This window comes from Lepisosteus platostomus, chromosome 2 (genome assembly GCF_059453375.1).
Source record: "Lepisosteus platostomus isolate fLepPlt1 chromosome 2, fLepPlt1.hap1, whole genome shotgun sequence".
Lineage (NCBI taxonomy): Eukaryota > Metazoa > Chordata > Actinopteri > Semionotiformes > Lepisosteidae > Lepisosteus > Lepisosteus platostomus.
Window position 1 is genome coordinate 5,108,330 of NC_142612.1, and position 17,513 is coordinate 5,125,842.

At 36.8% G+C, this 17,513-nt stretch overlaps 1 protein-coding gene across 2 annotated transcripts in view; it reads right to left on the reverse strand.

Moving 5' to 3' along the window:
• Positions 1–603: 603 nt before the first annotated feature.
• Positions 604–17,513, reverse strand: part of LOC148675759 (cilia- and flagella-associated protein 47-like) — a 210,456-nt gene continuing 193,546 nt past the window's right edge. For both annotated transcript variants that reach the window (XM_088646922.1, XM_088646914.1), the window contains exons 62-64: positions 16,599–16,760; positions 11,857–12,025; positions 604–2,239 (exon numbers count right to left, since the gene is read on the reverse strand). In XM_088646922.1, coding sequence (XP_088503048.1) covers positions 2,030–2,239; positions 11,857–12,025; positions 16,599–16,760 — 541 coding nt within the window. In that variant the 3' untranslated portion in view covers positions 604–2,029. The remainder of the gene's footprint in view (positions 2,240–11,856; positions 12,026–16,598; positions 16,761–17,513) is intronic.

The window sequence follows — 17,513 nt, forward strand, 5'->3', positions numbered from 1 at the left end:
TTTTACATTGATTAAAGATATCATACAGCAAGCTTAACAAAACTAGAATATAGTTACTAGCACTGAGAAATAAAAGCTGTCCAATTGACTCTTTTAGTAAAACTCTGTAAGAATGCTTTCGTCTTGATATATAGAATATATATAAACTTTTGTAAAAGCATTTTACAGTATATTTCATGTATTTTTATTTATTTCACTCAGACCTCTTTTTTAATATTCTGTAGGAAGGTATCAAGATTCATTTGCACCAAAATTGAATCAACGATATCACAAATGAATCAAGAAAATGTGATTGCATAATTTTACTCTTTATAAGAAAGGAAGATACACAGCTATGATAGTTGTCTCTACACATCTATTTGTAAATCATCGGATTTGAGAGCTGAATGATAGATGCACAGCTTTGGTCTTTGAATTCATCTGCCTCATAGATATGTTCTAATTGTAATCCTCCCTGTAGTGAGTTTTCATGCTGAAATAAATGACCGAGCAAGTATCTCCCCGCTGACACGGATTATAGCTTGTTGCTAATGGAATGTTAACTGCTTTTTAAATAACTTCAGAATATATCTGATGATCCATAAAAGAGTCAACTGGAGTGAATCAAATCCATATCCATACTTTATTGCCTCCATTTGCATGAAATATATCCTCCATATTTTTACATGTCAGACATTTTAATGTCACTGCCAGTTCCCCAAATGGAAAATTGGAAACCCATACAAAAAAGTTCACAGCGCAGGTGGAGAGATGAGCTATTTTATGATTGTAAAATTACATTTAGAATGTCTTACAAATATCAGTCTCCGTTACTGCAAGTTCATCAACTTCCAGCCATGATGGCTTTTAAAAGATAAACTCTACAAACTCTACTCTATATAGTACCAGACATTTTTTTCAAGTTATTTTATTTCTTCTTTTTTTTTAAACGAACTACAGTACTTTTTAACAATCACAGTGACCTTTTTGTAGACAAGTGGATACCTACTTGTCTTTCCTCTTCAAACAAGGCAATTTGCTTCAGCAATGTTCTGTTAAATGGATTTATAACAGGCTTGCTTGACAAGCAGAAGAAGCTTTACTCCTTGGTATATAAGAGTCTTTCTATTGAGACAATTCCCAGAACACTGGTTTTCACCCATCTCTGGTTAAAAACTTTAAGGTGGAAAAAAAAGCTTTAACATCTCTTTAACCTATGGAAGTCTACATGCTTTCTTCATTGCGGTTCTTTACAAAGCGCAGTGTTTTGTTATCTCGCATTGTAAAAGAGAAAGAATGCTGATTTGTGTTTAAAGTGTCAATTGGCATACAGTATTTCATACATACAGTACATTGAAATAGCAAAATTAGTTCTAAATGCTTATTAGAAAGAGCAGAGGGGCTGAAGTAGATAATGTTATAATGATAAGCTAGAAAAGTGACTGTTAATGTAATTTAATTGTCAGTCATGCTTCAGATAAACTTCTTTTTTCCTTATTTGCCAATTTGCTCGATTTGTTTCTTATTTTAAGGAAGCAAAAATGATCTTCTGGATATAATTTCACCTGTCAGCATATCAGCTACACCACCTGCCAGGAGACATAATGGTTTATAACACTCCAAAAAAAATTCAAATATAGTTAATGAACGCTTAAATGCTATTAAAAAAATATTGAATAAAAAGTCCGTCATTACCTCTCTTAACACTTTGATTAACAAGTCTATCTTTTTTTTAACTTGTCTTTTGGACCACCCAACCTAACCACATAAGTCTTTCCACTCGCTTGTGAAGCAAAGTTGTGAAGCAAAGATGATCAGAAAGATATACTGAAGATGTGCTTCTTGCATTTTTTGGATCAAGGATCACATGTGAGGAAAGAAGTAAAAAAAAAACCCAGGCTGGGGCTCGTCGATACATCTGTAAGAAAGAGATCAGAGGAAGAGAGAGTTACGGTGCTGTTGTCAAACCCATAACCAAGGAGACAGCTGGGCTTAGTTTAGTGCTGAGACATGAGATACACAGTGGTCCCACGGAGAGCGCACTCTTCTTTTATTTGCTCCGAATGGTGAGGGGCTGGCCCTTAATGGGAGAGGACGCCGCTGTGGTTCTCAGCTGCAGGTTCTCGCGGACGAAGTTGCGCTGCTGAACTGAAACGGTCCTCACCGGCCCCGAGGACACCGCTGCGGACGTCCCGGGAGAGGGGGGCGTGTAGCGTGGAGGCACCCCGTTCACCTCATAGGTCCACTGCATATCAGCTGTCTGGAAGAGGGACACTGATGATGAGACCTCTACACCTCTCACATGAGAAACAGACAGACAAAAGCCACTGAGCACTTGACTCTGGACTGGGCAGAAGAGTTTCCATTGCCACCACTGCCGGCATCCTTGACTGCCGTGGTTCCCGATCCTGGTCCTGGTGACCCACACACCTGTTGGTTTCTGTTCATTGTACAATTTTAATATTACATTTATTTTAAATTCTACACTTTTAGTTATCCTATCACTCCGGTTGACTTTTTATTGCTTCCCATAATTGTCTAGAAGATGAGAACGGTGCCAAAATAAACACCAAAGTCTTTTTCATAGGTACCGTAGATTCTTCAATCGCATTGTTTTTTTTATTATATTCATAGCTTATGTATATTCCCCCTGCATGTACCGTAACATTCTGCACATCCTAACATCCTGTGGTACCAATGTGATCATTCACCCCTGATACAGTATGTACTGCTGGTTTTAGAAATATTAACCAGGTCTAAAACCAAATGCGTGCATTTCCTTAAATGTGTACTACCTGCAATTTTGAGAAGAGTTGCTCTCCAAGCTGTGGGAATTAAAGAAACATATTGATTTTACTAACCTATTACTATTGCTTGTGATTTTCAGATTCAAAGCCAGCTTTAGGCACCAGGTCCTTCTCTGTCTGGTGCCAGGTTGAAAGAAGCATGCAGAGTTCTGACAGGAGTAGAATATGTGAGTAAGACCAAACTAGACTATGGAAGTAAAGTGAATTTGTGAATTATCCACCACATCCATTTCATAGGAGGAAAGAACAAATTTCTCCATACACTGCAATCCTGGCCTTGCAGGGAGCACTGTCATCTTGCAAAATGACACCGGTGATGAGTGGCACATCATCAGTCACACCTTAGAAGTTCTACAGTACAGTACGTCATACTAAGTGTCTGGAAGAGCAGAGCTGGGAGCTATTACAAACAGGCTAGAGTTGACTGCAGGCTAAACTAAGAACAAGAAACAGAATATCAGGACACTCAAAACAGCCATTGACTCCCAGGTCTATGTGTAATGGTTCCCAAGGGCAAACTATGATATTGGGGGATTTTAGGGCGATGAAGTTTTCCAAAGGACAGGAGGACATTAAGCCCATTTAGCTGGTTCCATCTTAATTAGATAATTAATCTAAGGATCTCATGATAGAAGCTGGGGCAGCAAGATGGCTTGTTAAGAGTTCCTCAACTCTTCCTGCCCCGTGTGTAAAGAAATATCACTTGTAATCAGTTTTAGATGCACTTCTCCTTAGTTTCCATTTGTTTCCTCTGCTGTTTCAATGCTCATTTCCAGGAATCAACAAAAGTCTTTAAAAAATCCCCATACAGGTACATCTGATTTTTGAAAGCCTCTGACGATTTTGAACACTTGAATCAGACTCCGTTCCGTCATACAAACTATACTGTACATACAAACAATACAAAACCACATACATTATGGGTTTCACAAGTCCATGTTTTTTTTCTTAGCATCAGGGCTAACCTTTCCAGTCAGGTACAAAAATATTGGTCAAAATGGTGTAAGGTAGACATGCAACTGCGATAAAATCCAGAAACACAACTGCTTTATTTTGTTTTAGTTCAACATTTGTCTGCACCCACATCTGTTAAATAATGTTGTACTGTAGATCAAAAGCATATTGTCTTTGAAAGCAGAATTTTTTACGTATCAAGCTGTCTAGGTTTTCTTTCCAAAGGCAGGATTTTTCTGTTTGTTTTAACACTAGTGAGTGAAAACAATACTGTTCTACAACACAATGGTGTGTAGCCCCTAAGAACAATAACATAATTCATTATCATCAGGCCCATGGGAACTGGCCACACACTCTACACAGAGCAGGACCAGACAAAGGGGAACATGATCAGTAATAAAAGTTAAATACAGGCCCATGGGAACATACTCTCACATAAAGCCTGTTCAAATAAAGTGCATGGGAACTCATCTGACTTGTTGTACATTTAAAACACAGAAACAATATAAAATAAAAATAAGTGAGTGGGTGCTCCTGCATAAAGGTTTAAAATCACTTCCATTTTATGGTGTTAATCATTTTAGGTAGAAAGTCATTCAAAAATAAAATCTAAACAATGTGAAATGTTTCCAATTAAACAACAATGGCTACTGATTTCACAAAAAGGTACGCTTCATGGTTTAATAATAAAAATAAACATGCACCTTGCCAAACTCAAGGACGCTGTATAGTTAAGTGCAGTAAAATTGAGATTTTAAAACGGAAGATCAGATGCTTATATATTATATAAGAAATTTTATGAACAAGAGGAGGTCAACTGGCCCATCTAGATCACTTGGTTGGCTTTTCATGGAAGAAGCCAGGAACCATTGGACAGATGGATATTCAGGATCAGAAGAAACGAATTCTATTTGTGCATGAATGGTTCTGACAAAATAAGGTATACGGTATGGTAATAAAGTAGATGTTGCATAATTGTTTTTGGTGTTCATCCAACAACCCATTTTCATCCAATTCAGAGTCACGGGCAGAGCCTATCCCGGCAAGCAACATACAGTGCCTGGAGGAAAGCCACACGAACACGCTGAGAACATACAGTATGAGTGTTGGGCAGGAGACTGAGGAGAGTTGGGTGAAGGTAGTACGTAGTAACATTTGCAGTTCTGGGGAAGCTAGCCTCTTTAAAGCTAGTTTCTGTCTATTATTTTGAATAAACCCTTTCATGTTATATTTCAGAAGCCTTAAGTTTATTTTCTTTTTAAAACCAAAGACAGGAAGCCGCCTAGACTTTAAAATACAACTACAGTAGCTGTCTTTGCAGTGTCTCATGTGCAAATGTCCCTTGAGACATGCCACCAAAAGGAGATCCATTTTTTTTTGTTCTAACTTCAGGTTATATAATGTGTGTAAGAGGAGCAATGTCAGGCATCAGATCTATAGCCGTCATAGTTAACTTTACTAGCAAAAGGATTCCCGTGAACATACAGTATACACCTGCATTAGAAGCACCAAGCAATAAGGGTTTGCTTGCATCAGCGGTAACAATTCAAGCCTCCATCATCTCTCCCTCCCAGGCCTCTTTGATCCAAGCAGCAGAGAGTTTTCTGTAAGTGCTATGAACCTGAGCTAGGATTCAATGATAATAAAGGCAATAAAGCCAATCATTATTAGAATTCTCCCAAATATTGTCCCAGGAAGTTTAATCTGTGAAATTCAAGTCCCTACGTGAATTGTAAACGTTGCTAAGGGTTTATATGAACCCTGCAAAAAAAACAGAGGAGGACAATCCCTTTAGTTTGCCATGAAGTCAAACAAATTTTGCTTTCTGTAGACAGACTCAGTCCCTAGAGGAGGCCATATACATTGCAGCATGGAGATTTCAGCAAACAACAAAGGTGAATGTGATCACCTCTGATGAGTGGGCACAGAAATAGCAAATGGGGGAGAACACGTGTTGCCTGACAACACCATTGCTGAGGGGTTAGGATATAACATTTTAACCTTATTAAAAAACCTGATCCCAAGCCAATATATTTCAGGATTGGCATTAGATATTCTGAAAATCAAAAGCCTTGACCTTTATTGACAGAACAGGAAGGAAGGGGGGTCTGTAGTCATGTGTATAATGTGATGAAGACTTCAAATGTTATAAGAGGCCAGACACACTTTCATAAAGTCTGTTTGACTGTGGTGAGATAATCTGGTTAAATAAACCTAAAGCCAGCAAAGAAGCTAACACAAAGGATGATAGTTAACACAAAGTGAGGAAGAAAATAAAAAAAGACATGAAGGGTGATGTCCTAGCACTGCGTTTAATTTTCTTATGAGGCTGATTTCCAATATCGCCTTGGAAAAAGGAAGCTGTTAAGTTCCAGAATAATATTTTTTTTAATTAATAAGGAATTTACAAAAGCTGTTAAGCAAAAATAGTATGACAGCATAACACAGGTAGAAATTAGATAAGATAATTTCTTGTATTAGGAATTTGTCTTTTTTCGCATACCCCAGCTTGCTCTCCATGAGACACACAGACAGGGAGAGAAGCTTGGGGTCAGAGTCCAGGGTCAGCCATTTATACAGCGCCCCTGGAGCAGTTGGGGTGAAGGGCCTTGCTCAGGGGCCCAACAGAGTAGGATTCCTCTGCCGGCCACGGGATACAACAGATCTCTCCATGAACTCCTCACAACTGCAAAGGCATGTCTCCATTAAGCAGTTGCTGGACAGCACTGATCCCCAAGACAAGCAAACAGAGCTGGAATGCATTTTGTTCTGAAAAAGGAGAAGTCTCCACTGGAGAAGTCTGATGAAAAATATTTTGGGGCTTGTCATGGCTTCCAGAAGAGTGGTTTCCCTATATGATTTGTGCTCTTTCCAAAATGTTTTGCCGTGTCAAGCAGATTAAGGATCAAGAACCCAACAGGAACATCACATTCAGCTCTCCCTGGTAAGACTACTGTGTGAACATTATTTCAATGTAATTTATTTTGCAGCACTATCACCTTAATTATCAGAATTTCCGGCTTTTCTGTGTGAATATCTAGTACCGTTTTTGTACTATACCTCTTGTTTGTCTGAGACAACACTCTGTTTATAGACCACTTGCAGTATGGTTGACAACTGAGTGGGTAGGTCACCTGTCACTACAGTCACCACCTCAGTTTTGACCAGCAGTGCCTGCTGCTCTGTGGAGAACATTAGCATAGAAGCTGTCTTCAGAAGAATCAAACTTTTAATTTCACTTAGGTGAGAAACAAACAGGAAATCAGTATCATTTACTTTGGGTCTCCATCATCTTAAACAGTTTAGGAGCTCACACAAAACAAAACTAGGGCAGGAACTAAATAAGCAAAAAAGGAGGACTGGCAAAAGAAGATCTAGCCTTGGGTTACCTACATACTTGTCATGTCGTCAACTAAATTTGATTAAATTTAATGTATGCAGTATTGGATATTTATAATCTAATTATACAGTAGGCACGTGTTTTTGGTGTGACCTTACAATAGTTCCAAGGAATGTAACAGGACTAAAACTGCTATATATGTCTATTTTGTAAAGTATACTTACAAAATACCATGATGAGAAAAATAACTGTAATTTCCTATCCATTTTTTTAAATATATATGTTATTGGTAACAGCTAAATACAATTTAAAGACACACACACACACATATGTATATATATATATTTGTATATACTGCATTCACAGAGCCAAAACACTAAGTAATGATTCACTATACTCTTTGATGTCCTATTCCTTTTTTACACTTTCCATCAGTTTGCAACTACTGTACCTAAGCTTTCTCATGAGGATTCCACAACGATTATTTCAAAAGTGTAAACATCAAAGATTGAACACTGTCAATAATAATCTCATCAATACAGAGCCAGAGCCTACAATTTAAACATCCCAAAGCAGAATCAAGCACTTGTTTATTGCACACATAAGAAAAAGAAAACACAAAGACACTTACAGCTGAAATGTGAGAGGACATACTGTACGTTCCCCACTAGAATTAGAATGAACATTTTATTTTAACCTATTAACAACTTCATGATATGAACTTGCATTTAATTTTTTTAAATTGACATCACATAAGATATAACTTATAATATATAATAATTACTTTTACAGTATATATCATTCCTTGTATTATATATTATACTGTATATTTTATATCATATTAGATACTGTACTATTGTCTATAGACAGGATTTCTCCTCTCTCCTCCTTACTTGTTTGCAGAAACAGTTTTTGTTTACTACTGCTAAAGCTTTCAAACACAATTAACTTTCTAACTTGCAACAACTTTTTTCAAGAACTCTATTTGTAACCATTGCATGCACATAATTAACAAGAAAATTATTTTTTCAGAAATCAGAAGGAGATGATTTATCTTTGTAAACACATCAAACCCTGTTTGCCTTTAAACATCTAATTATCTTTCTTAGTTTAAATCTAAGATTTGACCTTAAGGTAGAAACTCAAGGAAACTTAATTATAAACCTTTTGTCCATTGAGATTGTGTTTTACAACAACCCATTAGACACATCCCCCTAGCATTCATGAAACATTTATAAACTACTTTTTCCCCATTAGCAAGAATTACCTTTTGTGATTCAACATCAACTCAAAAATATGAATTACTATAAAAACACAATTGCAACATGAAGTTGCAAAAAGCTCGCAATTATTTAAAAAAAGAAGTGTGGTAGCATAGTAGGAAAACTAAATATGATTTAAATTAAATGAAAGGTTTACTTTGGGTTAATGATTTTTTTAATTATTAGTAATTATGTATCTTTCTGTAGCACACACAGTCTCTTTTTAAACATTACATCATCATAAAAAACTAGCAACCTATGTTATTACATTATATATCCAGTATTCAAAAGGAAGTACAATTAAATGACATTCTCCCAAAAGTATCCAGATAATCCTACTTATTGGCTAAATTAGTTGCATTTTCCTGTCATGTGTTATGAATCTGGTAAAAAAAAAAATATCAACCTTGTTGCCAGCTGCTCACAATTTAGGCCCAGCCCTTGACATTTGGTGCTTCAGTAAATATCATCACTCAAATCTAATTAGACTGAGCTCAAGGTAATTCAGACATCAATGCAAACAGATTAGATGGAACAACTGAAGGACTTGTTCTCCTTCGCTCAAATCCTCCTTTTAAAGCCAGTCTAATTGCAGTTTTCACCTTAGCTGCAGGTGCTTGGGAATGTTGACTTTTTCAGCAGCCACTGGCACTTTTATGCTCCCTGTTTTTCTCCCTTTGTAAATATATAATGGACCTTCTTCCTCAGAAGGTGCAGTCATTCGATAATGCTGCTGTTTGATCAACAATCAAGTTGGATTAATACAGCACTGAGATCAAGTATGAAGTATCATCTGAAAAAAATCAGTGTGGGGAGTTTTTAATTATTGTTCTCCTTAATTTAGTCTTGATTTTACAATAGGCTGCTTCTTAATATTCTCAGATGGCTGTCTTGTATAACATATCTTTTAAAAATATTAAGTAGGGGTAGTGTATCTCCACAAAAGAAACATGGGTCACATACTGTATAGGCTAGGTATTTTAATTAGCTGCAGGCAAAGACTACTGTACTATGTTTTTTTTTTCTTGAAGAAGGAAGCAGATACCTTCACTTTCTAATTAACAAGGTAGAAATTCCTAACACTTGAAAGTGATACTTTATTTCCATAAGTTGCATGCTACTTGTACTGTACTGAGTTACAGTGCCCCAACATAGCAAATTCTTATACCCCAAATATTTCACAATAGTGTATAAATATTATACCATCAGTGTTATTAATTCTTCATATTTCCATGCAACACTAATCTTGTGACACTAATTAAAACATGATTGCTTTGTACTGCAATGCGAAAGAGATAAAAATAACCACCCTGTAAACACAATTTCCCTCCACAGATCAGTTCTCTCTCTCAGGCAAAACTGGGATCTTATCTTGTTACATATGCCAAGCAAGAGTCTTTTATGCTGTTAGCAAATGAAACTGGATCAGACGTATAAATTACTTGCATGACGATAGAATATTGAAATGATCTTGTATAAAAAACTCCTCTAATTCAAACATGCGATTACTCCCAAAATCACAGAAAAGGTGCAATGAAAACATATATTTGTATTTTTCTTACAGGATGTGACTGAACATTTGCTCTGAATAAACCTAGTAGTCATTGGTTCAGCTTTCAACTGTAATATCAAACCATTTGTTTCCTGTCAATAGGAGACGTTTGTGATTTGTTGAAGTCAGAACACAATCTTAAGGGACAAACAAAGTTTGTCAGAACAACAGGTTTGATCAATGTGAGGACGTGGCAAAAAAGAAGTGTCTCACAGTGAATTCTAAAAGTGTACACAGTTACAGTATATCAACATGCTGAAAAATGTGGTCACACAACATTGGAAATCTAATACGTAATTGAGAATATTTCTTTCAAATTGTAAATTGTAAATTTCTTAAATCTTTCAGTGGACAGAATTGTCTGAGCAGTATGAGAAACCTTATTGCACCTTTTGGATTCTGTGTGTTCTTCATCAAAAACATTATACCAAAACATTCATCCTGCAGCATTTTGCCACTTAGGAAGCTGCTTGAATCAAGGCAGTATTACATTATTTTAGACCACCTGTAGATTTTAATTGCTGTATTCTAACCTACCAAAATAGTTGACTTTTTGTATATTTCTGATATTTCTACATATTTTTTCTGAATTGTTACCCAGTCAGGCTACCTTGAAATTCAAAGCTAACTTCCAAATACACAATGTATTTACTTTTGTTACACACTTTGTAAAAACAAAATAAATATAATGCTTTTAAGCACTGTAAGAACTGGAATTAATTTACTGCTTGTCACGATTATAGTCCCCCCTCCTTAAGGGTGCTCCAGCCCTTTCACTTTAGACTTCATTCTGTGCACCTGATCCCTTTTACCCAGCCCACCTTAAAAGCCAGGCGCTGACGCTCATCCTGGCTCTGCATCTGGTTTCTGCACCATGCGAATCCGGGACCTGGAAGCGCCTGGTCCCGTTAAGGTTTTAACCTCTGTTCCTGGTCCTAGTCCGCCGGTTCCGACCCGGTTTGTGTTTTTAATTCCGTGTTTGGATGGATCACCTGGCTATGGACTTATTCTTGTGTTTTTGGATTCCCTCAATGGATTACTTTTGGATTGTTTGCCTCGGCCACACCTCCCCCGTGCACCAGTGCACTTTGGACACGCCCCCCTGTTTTCAGCCCCGTATTCCTGCATGACGTTTTCCTAGTGTTTCCCCACTTCTTCGGATTGTGTCGTCCGCATAGGGTCCGGAAAGAACTGTTCGTTACAGTGCTTAAATGCAGAGCTTCTACTATACAAATGCTTCTGTAATAATTTGTTAGAAATGTTGTAATATTTCTAATTATATACTGGTATATATAAATATATATTGATAGGCTGATAATGATTAAACTAAAGAGCCCAGAAAACAATCTGAGATAAACCCTAGTGTGCATGCTTGGAATATGCCATCGAGGGGATGGCAGCCTTCCCCATGCAATTCTGGAGAAGCTTCATGCTGTCTTTATTCAAGAACAGGGTCAGCTGTCTTAACAACACCTACAGGATTTGATTGGTGATGAAATAAGGATTGGACCATTTGCAAACATGCATTGCAAAAATGTTGCAGTTTTTCTGAATAAGTACTTGTGTCAAGAGTGCGTGCAGTCTATCCAATTCAACAGCACTAAACCAAACGGAAATTGTTTTTTGTCTAGTACTACAGTATGCATAAGTTATTGTCAATAGGAATACTAATATCACCATCATGATATTATTGGTAGATGTCAGTGGTAAGTGTCAAAATAAATAAACATATGTAGCTGGAATAGTTATAGACCACCTTTGTACTGTCTGCTACTCTTTCATGTATATCAAATGTATTCATTCTTCTTTTATATTTCCCTTTACCAAACAATTTGTGAGAGTTGTAATTGCCTGTTGAGTGATATCCTTCTGCTGACGGCTCACCAGGACTGAAATGGCAGTTAAACCTAATTTTAAGCCTCCAAAAGGAAGGGTTTAATCTTTTGCCTTGTCTTTGCTCACCTGTATTACCAGCGTGGCTCTGTGCCTCTTGCTGTACATGGTTGGAGTGAAGCTAATGGTAATAAGTGTTCCAGCAGAGCCAATGGGTAGCAGTTCTCCTGAACGAGGCAATACTTCAAATTCCTGGCCACTGCCTGGCACGAAGTATGCAGTGAATGACTCAGGGTACCTGAAGGAAATAAGGCACAAAAACTCTAAGAATAGTAATAATAACTATAAATAAAATTTTACCAATTCATTCAATTAAAGCAAAGAATGAAGATAAAGACCATACAAATCTTCTGGTATCCTTCATTAATTAATCCGATTCATTCGCTCATTGGATATGTTCAAGATGTTTCAAGGCTCTTTTTACGTGACCGTTTAAAAAGCACATTTAAGGTGCAATCCTAAGTTATACATTGTTATGGGGGACAGAAGGGAAGACTGAAGACAACGAGTTGCTGTTGTATTTTAGGTTCACGGGGTGTATAGTTCAGATCAATGGAATGTAACAGGTACTACATGAAAGAGTTAGTGTAATTTGTCTGGTGATTTTAAGGTGCATAATTCTGATTATGGGTATATAAATTTCCAGGTTTGAGGTTCTTCAGCAGAGTGAAGCATGGCCAGAATTTTGTGAGGATTCCCATTGGACATTGCTTAACCTTGTTGTGCCAAAGTTGTTCAAACCCAATGCCCAAGCGCCCAATGGGAGGTGAAATTTCTCCTGATAAAACAGAAGAGGGTACAAAAATATTACAAAGCACACTTTTATCGTGCACTAAGAGTACGAAGACAAGAGTATATTAACTCAACAGATAATATATGTCTTCTCCACCATCAATGGAAAACAACATTTTATGTAGTGAACATAAAACTATAAACTTTCAGCAAAAAAAAAAAGAACATGTCTGGTTTTAAACAAAAGAATGAAAAAGAATATTAATTCAGACAGGCCAAGAAAGGGCTCATTAGGCTTAACCTTGGGCTCATATCTGCCGAGGTGTTTTATGGAGTTACTCTGACATAACTGTACCTGAATTAATAAAAATAAATAAAAGCCCCCCCATCCCTAGGAACAAACACAAGGGCTTAAATACACTGATCCCCCTAGTGGGTTATGCCTAAGTGTCCCACATTGGGGAGAGCTGTGGATCCCAGCATTTTATTTTCCAAATATACTGTATACAGGACATCTGCTTTGATTGCACACCAGATGACAATGAATGATCTCATGTAGAAGTACTGTACACAGACTGGGAGCTCTGATGTCTAGAATAAATGACCTGAGCTGTAATTAGCACCTCTTACCTCACAATATGGTACAGGCAGCAGCTTTAGTAACAGATAAATTTGAGTGCGCATTAAACTTAGGTGTGCAGGCAAAGGATACCCAGCCATGCCACGAGGTACAGTAAGTGCACGAAAGTTTAAAATAGATCAACAAAATAATACGTAATACTACATATCTGATGCACCCATTCATCACAAGGTGATAGGAATAATGCATTTTGCTGGGGTTCCTTCAGTAAACCATCTTAAAATAAAAATTGATCATTGCTTTTTATCTACAGTGCTTGCATCTTACAGTATATCAATTGCCATGACCATAGATTGACTTTCTATCAATTTAAAAGTCAAGAGTTACTGTATGCACTGAAACTAAAATGGCCAACCTGACGTGTTTCCCCCTTACAAAGAGTTCATTATCCTAAATCTTAATCAATAGCTGAAGTTCAGATCCCTCACTGCTCTTAACACGCATACTGCTTGTTGCTTGTTGCAGTTGCATCATTTTGGGTTCAGCAGATATTTTAAAATTTCTTTAGTTTTTGTCTTCACATATATTATAGAGTTCTACAATTTTTGTCATCAATTTATCCTGAAAATCGGATCTCGGAAGCCAAGCAGGATCCCAATATGGGGACAGTTCACTGTGCTTTAAGGAGACATCATCCCATGGTTGACACTTTAACTTGGAGACCCTGACTGTGTGGCCGTTAAAGAGTATGAGGCAATGTTTCTCAGCATATGGGCATTCAAGCTTGTGCCTTGGCTGAATTTCCACTTTGCCACTTCGGATTTGCTCAATCTGGCCCCTTCAAATCTCCCTCTTAATTCAGTTGAATTAATTTCTCCCTTCTCCACCTGATCTGCTGTGCAGCAGGGCTGCTGGCACAGAAAGGCTACCACCTGTCACACAGGTGGACGCTGCACTTCAGTGTTGGATGAAGTGGGTTCCTGCCTATATCTGAAGCACTTCTGAAGCCCCTCTGGGATGTAAAGCACTCTATAAATGAAAACATCGAAATCCTTATGCAGAAGATAGCACATTTATTACACTTTTGTCTATTGAATGGGCAAAAAATATGCAAAAAGGCTAAATTAACTTCATATCTTTTTCCGATTTTTCATTTACATGAAATTTAATCTGCTTAGAGCTTCGGTCCCTGACCTCCTTTTTAGCACCTACTCAAGACTCATCTATTTAGACAACACCTGTGATCTCTCAGGTCTTAATGACATCCTTCAATAACTAATGTATCAACACTGTTCCAGATTAACGTTTCTAATTGTCAGATCAGTAATGTAGCATGCCAATTCCACTTATTCACCGTAAATATCAAGCACAAGCCAGCAGTGTGTTTAAATGTGTTTCCGCATCATCAGTTTTACTGTTTTAGTTCTTAGAATTTAATTTTTTTGGACCTATTTACAATTGCCTCTTATTTTATTAGTTTTTACCATATATCATATCTGCCCGATTGTTCCTTCTACTTCCTTTTTGTAATGTACAGTAAGGTGCCCTGGAATAGGGTGTGTCCTAAACACAGTTATAATAAAAACATTGTTCATTCATTCATCCGTCTGTTTTCTAACCAGTCCATTGTCACAGTGGAGCCAGAGCCCATCCCCACAAGCAGCAGGCATGGGGGTCCCTGGACAGGACGCCAGTCCATCACAGAGAAGACACATACATTCACACTAGGGACAATTTTCTTAGAAGCCAATTAACCAATTTATCTTTGGACTGTGGGGGAAAACCCCAGCAACCAGAGGAATGACTTATGATTTCCATCCCAAATGCACATGGTCTTATCTTAAAATGCATTTAAAAATGTTCTATATTCCGTACTTTTTCAGCAGTATGGTACTCAGCTCCCACTGTGCAAACCGTTAATACGCCAAAGAGATGCTCATTTAACCCCCTGTGAAAATGTGCATCATTCCATCCCATCACCAATAATATAATAATAAATTAGAATAAATAATAAATAAATAATTGACTCCCAGTTAGTCTATTTACAGGAATTAAAGGTCCTTTTGGCAGCCTCTAGTGGTACAGGTAAGTTTACTGTTTTTCAATCCCTTTTTAACATTGTTAATGTATAACGCTGATTTTGTTTCATAGACTGACTCCCTATTGGTAAAAGTCAGTCTATTTTCTGTAATAGTTGAAGGGGAATAAAGATCAAGTATTTTATCAATTGAAATGCCGACAGTACACAGTCTCTCCTATTTTCTCAGATTAACTATATTTTTCTACATTTTGAGGAAATTAACTTTTCTATTATTAAGTTAGCAATGCATAATGATATTACTTTAATCAAATTCAAGTTTGTAAAAAAAAAATCATTCCACACAGGATGCTGCTCCTTGCCTGTGGTGCCAAAAATTATATTCATTTATCATTTATAAGACTATGAGCAACCTTATTTTTTCACTGGGCATACTGTATATGGAAATTAATTAACATATAATGAGACATTATTAGAGAAGATATCAAATGGTGTTGACTAAGAAATCAAACAACAAAAACAACAAAAATGCAGTTCCACAAGTACGTGTCCCTGATTTCTAAGAGACGTGAAACTATAAAGGCAATATTACTTCTGCCTTTCTTATTGCCATTTCAGCATCAAAAAACGGACATTATGAAACTCTCAACATAAGCAGCAAAATCACCATCGGCCATACAACATATTAAAAAGTTATTAATAATAATTATTTTATGAGAGTTGTTAAAAATTAACAACAGCTTTTGAGGGTAATATATTTCTTACAAAAAATCATAGAAGGACAGAATATACAGCTACTTAAATAGAAAAGTACTGAACGTTAAGAAATGCAGAGCAGTCAGTAAAAGCTTTGATCCGCTCCCTTTCACTATGAAATTTAATTGTTTTTTTTCCCTGAGCACCAATAAGAAAGCTTCAACCTGTTTAGAGGAAAAAATGAAACCATCAAAACTGGCAAACTGCTAACAGAAAGAGAAGAAAACAGAAGAATACTTACAAATTGCATGACCACATGTGCATACATAGATTTCAACAATGAATGTGGCTCAGCCACTTCACTGAATATAAATCACCGCACACTACGCTAGAATACTCAACAACTACCCAAAAATGAAGGCCAACAAACATCAATAATTTGTTCTTTGGCCTTTCTGCTTTCCCTTGCAGAATTCTACAATAAATAGGAATTTGCAATTTAATTCACACAAATGAAAGGGAGGTTGAATTCTAAAATATACAATTTATTATGAAGTACACTACTGTAGGTCAAGTAGTTTCGATGAAATCTGTGCAACTCCTAAGCGGTTATAGTCACTCAGTTTTAGCAGTATTTTGTAAAATAAAAATTGATAAAGTCTCAATTTCCTTGGACGTCACTAGCATACAATACTCTGAACACATCGATACAGACTTATTACTTTCCTGTTAGCGGGGCGCTTAATTTTGTTTCATGAACCTTACCTTGTTTGGCTTGTGAGTCTAAATCCCACCATTGACGCCTTGTTTAACCCAGTGGCTTCAATGTTGATGACATCATCTACCTTGGGCTCTGTGGAGCTCAGCAGTATTGGAAATTTCCATACCCCTCCTGTGGCACACTGCACTGCAAGAACCGCTGAACACCTGGGATTAACACATTTAAAACAAGGTGATGAAGCTGCAGGGAATGAAGCAGTAAACAGTATCATACAGTATAACATAAACGGCGTTACAGAGAATTAATGCATACTTCCTTCCCTAGATTAACTAGTAATTTACTGTATGTCATTTTATACATACTGTTGTTGGAAACATTTAGAGAATAATCCTGTTATTTTGTATAAACTATCGTAAAGTATATACAACAGCAAGACTGGAAAAAAAACAACAAATAATGCAACTTTTTATGCAGCGTTTTAATAATACAACATATAGGTGCAGTTTATACTCATTTTTAGTGCTCTTATAATTCTTTAAGTTTTCAATTCAATTCAAAATACTTTATTCATCCCGGAGGGCGGCTATTTAGCAGCCCCCTGTATAAGTATGCTTATACATGTAGAATATTCATTTGTGAGAAATTATTCTTAAAATTAGCAATTTTGCTATTCCCGATGATAAAAAGTGGAACAATCTCACAATAAAGTTTGGATTCCATATCACTTATAAGGTCGAAGCAAGTAGACACCTGTCTCGCATAGCTCATCAGCAGATCATATATTATTTTGAAAAGTGAAATGGCATATGTTTATCTCTTATAAGAAGCAGCCTCCACAGTTCATGGTGTATTTAAAGATAGAGCAATCACTATGAATTCTGCCTTCATCTATCCATGCTGCTAGCTTTGACCTTATGGATTAGATATGTTCACATGGTTCTGCTTTCTAGAGTTATGCC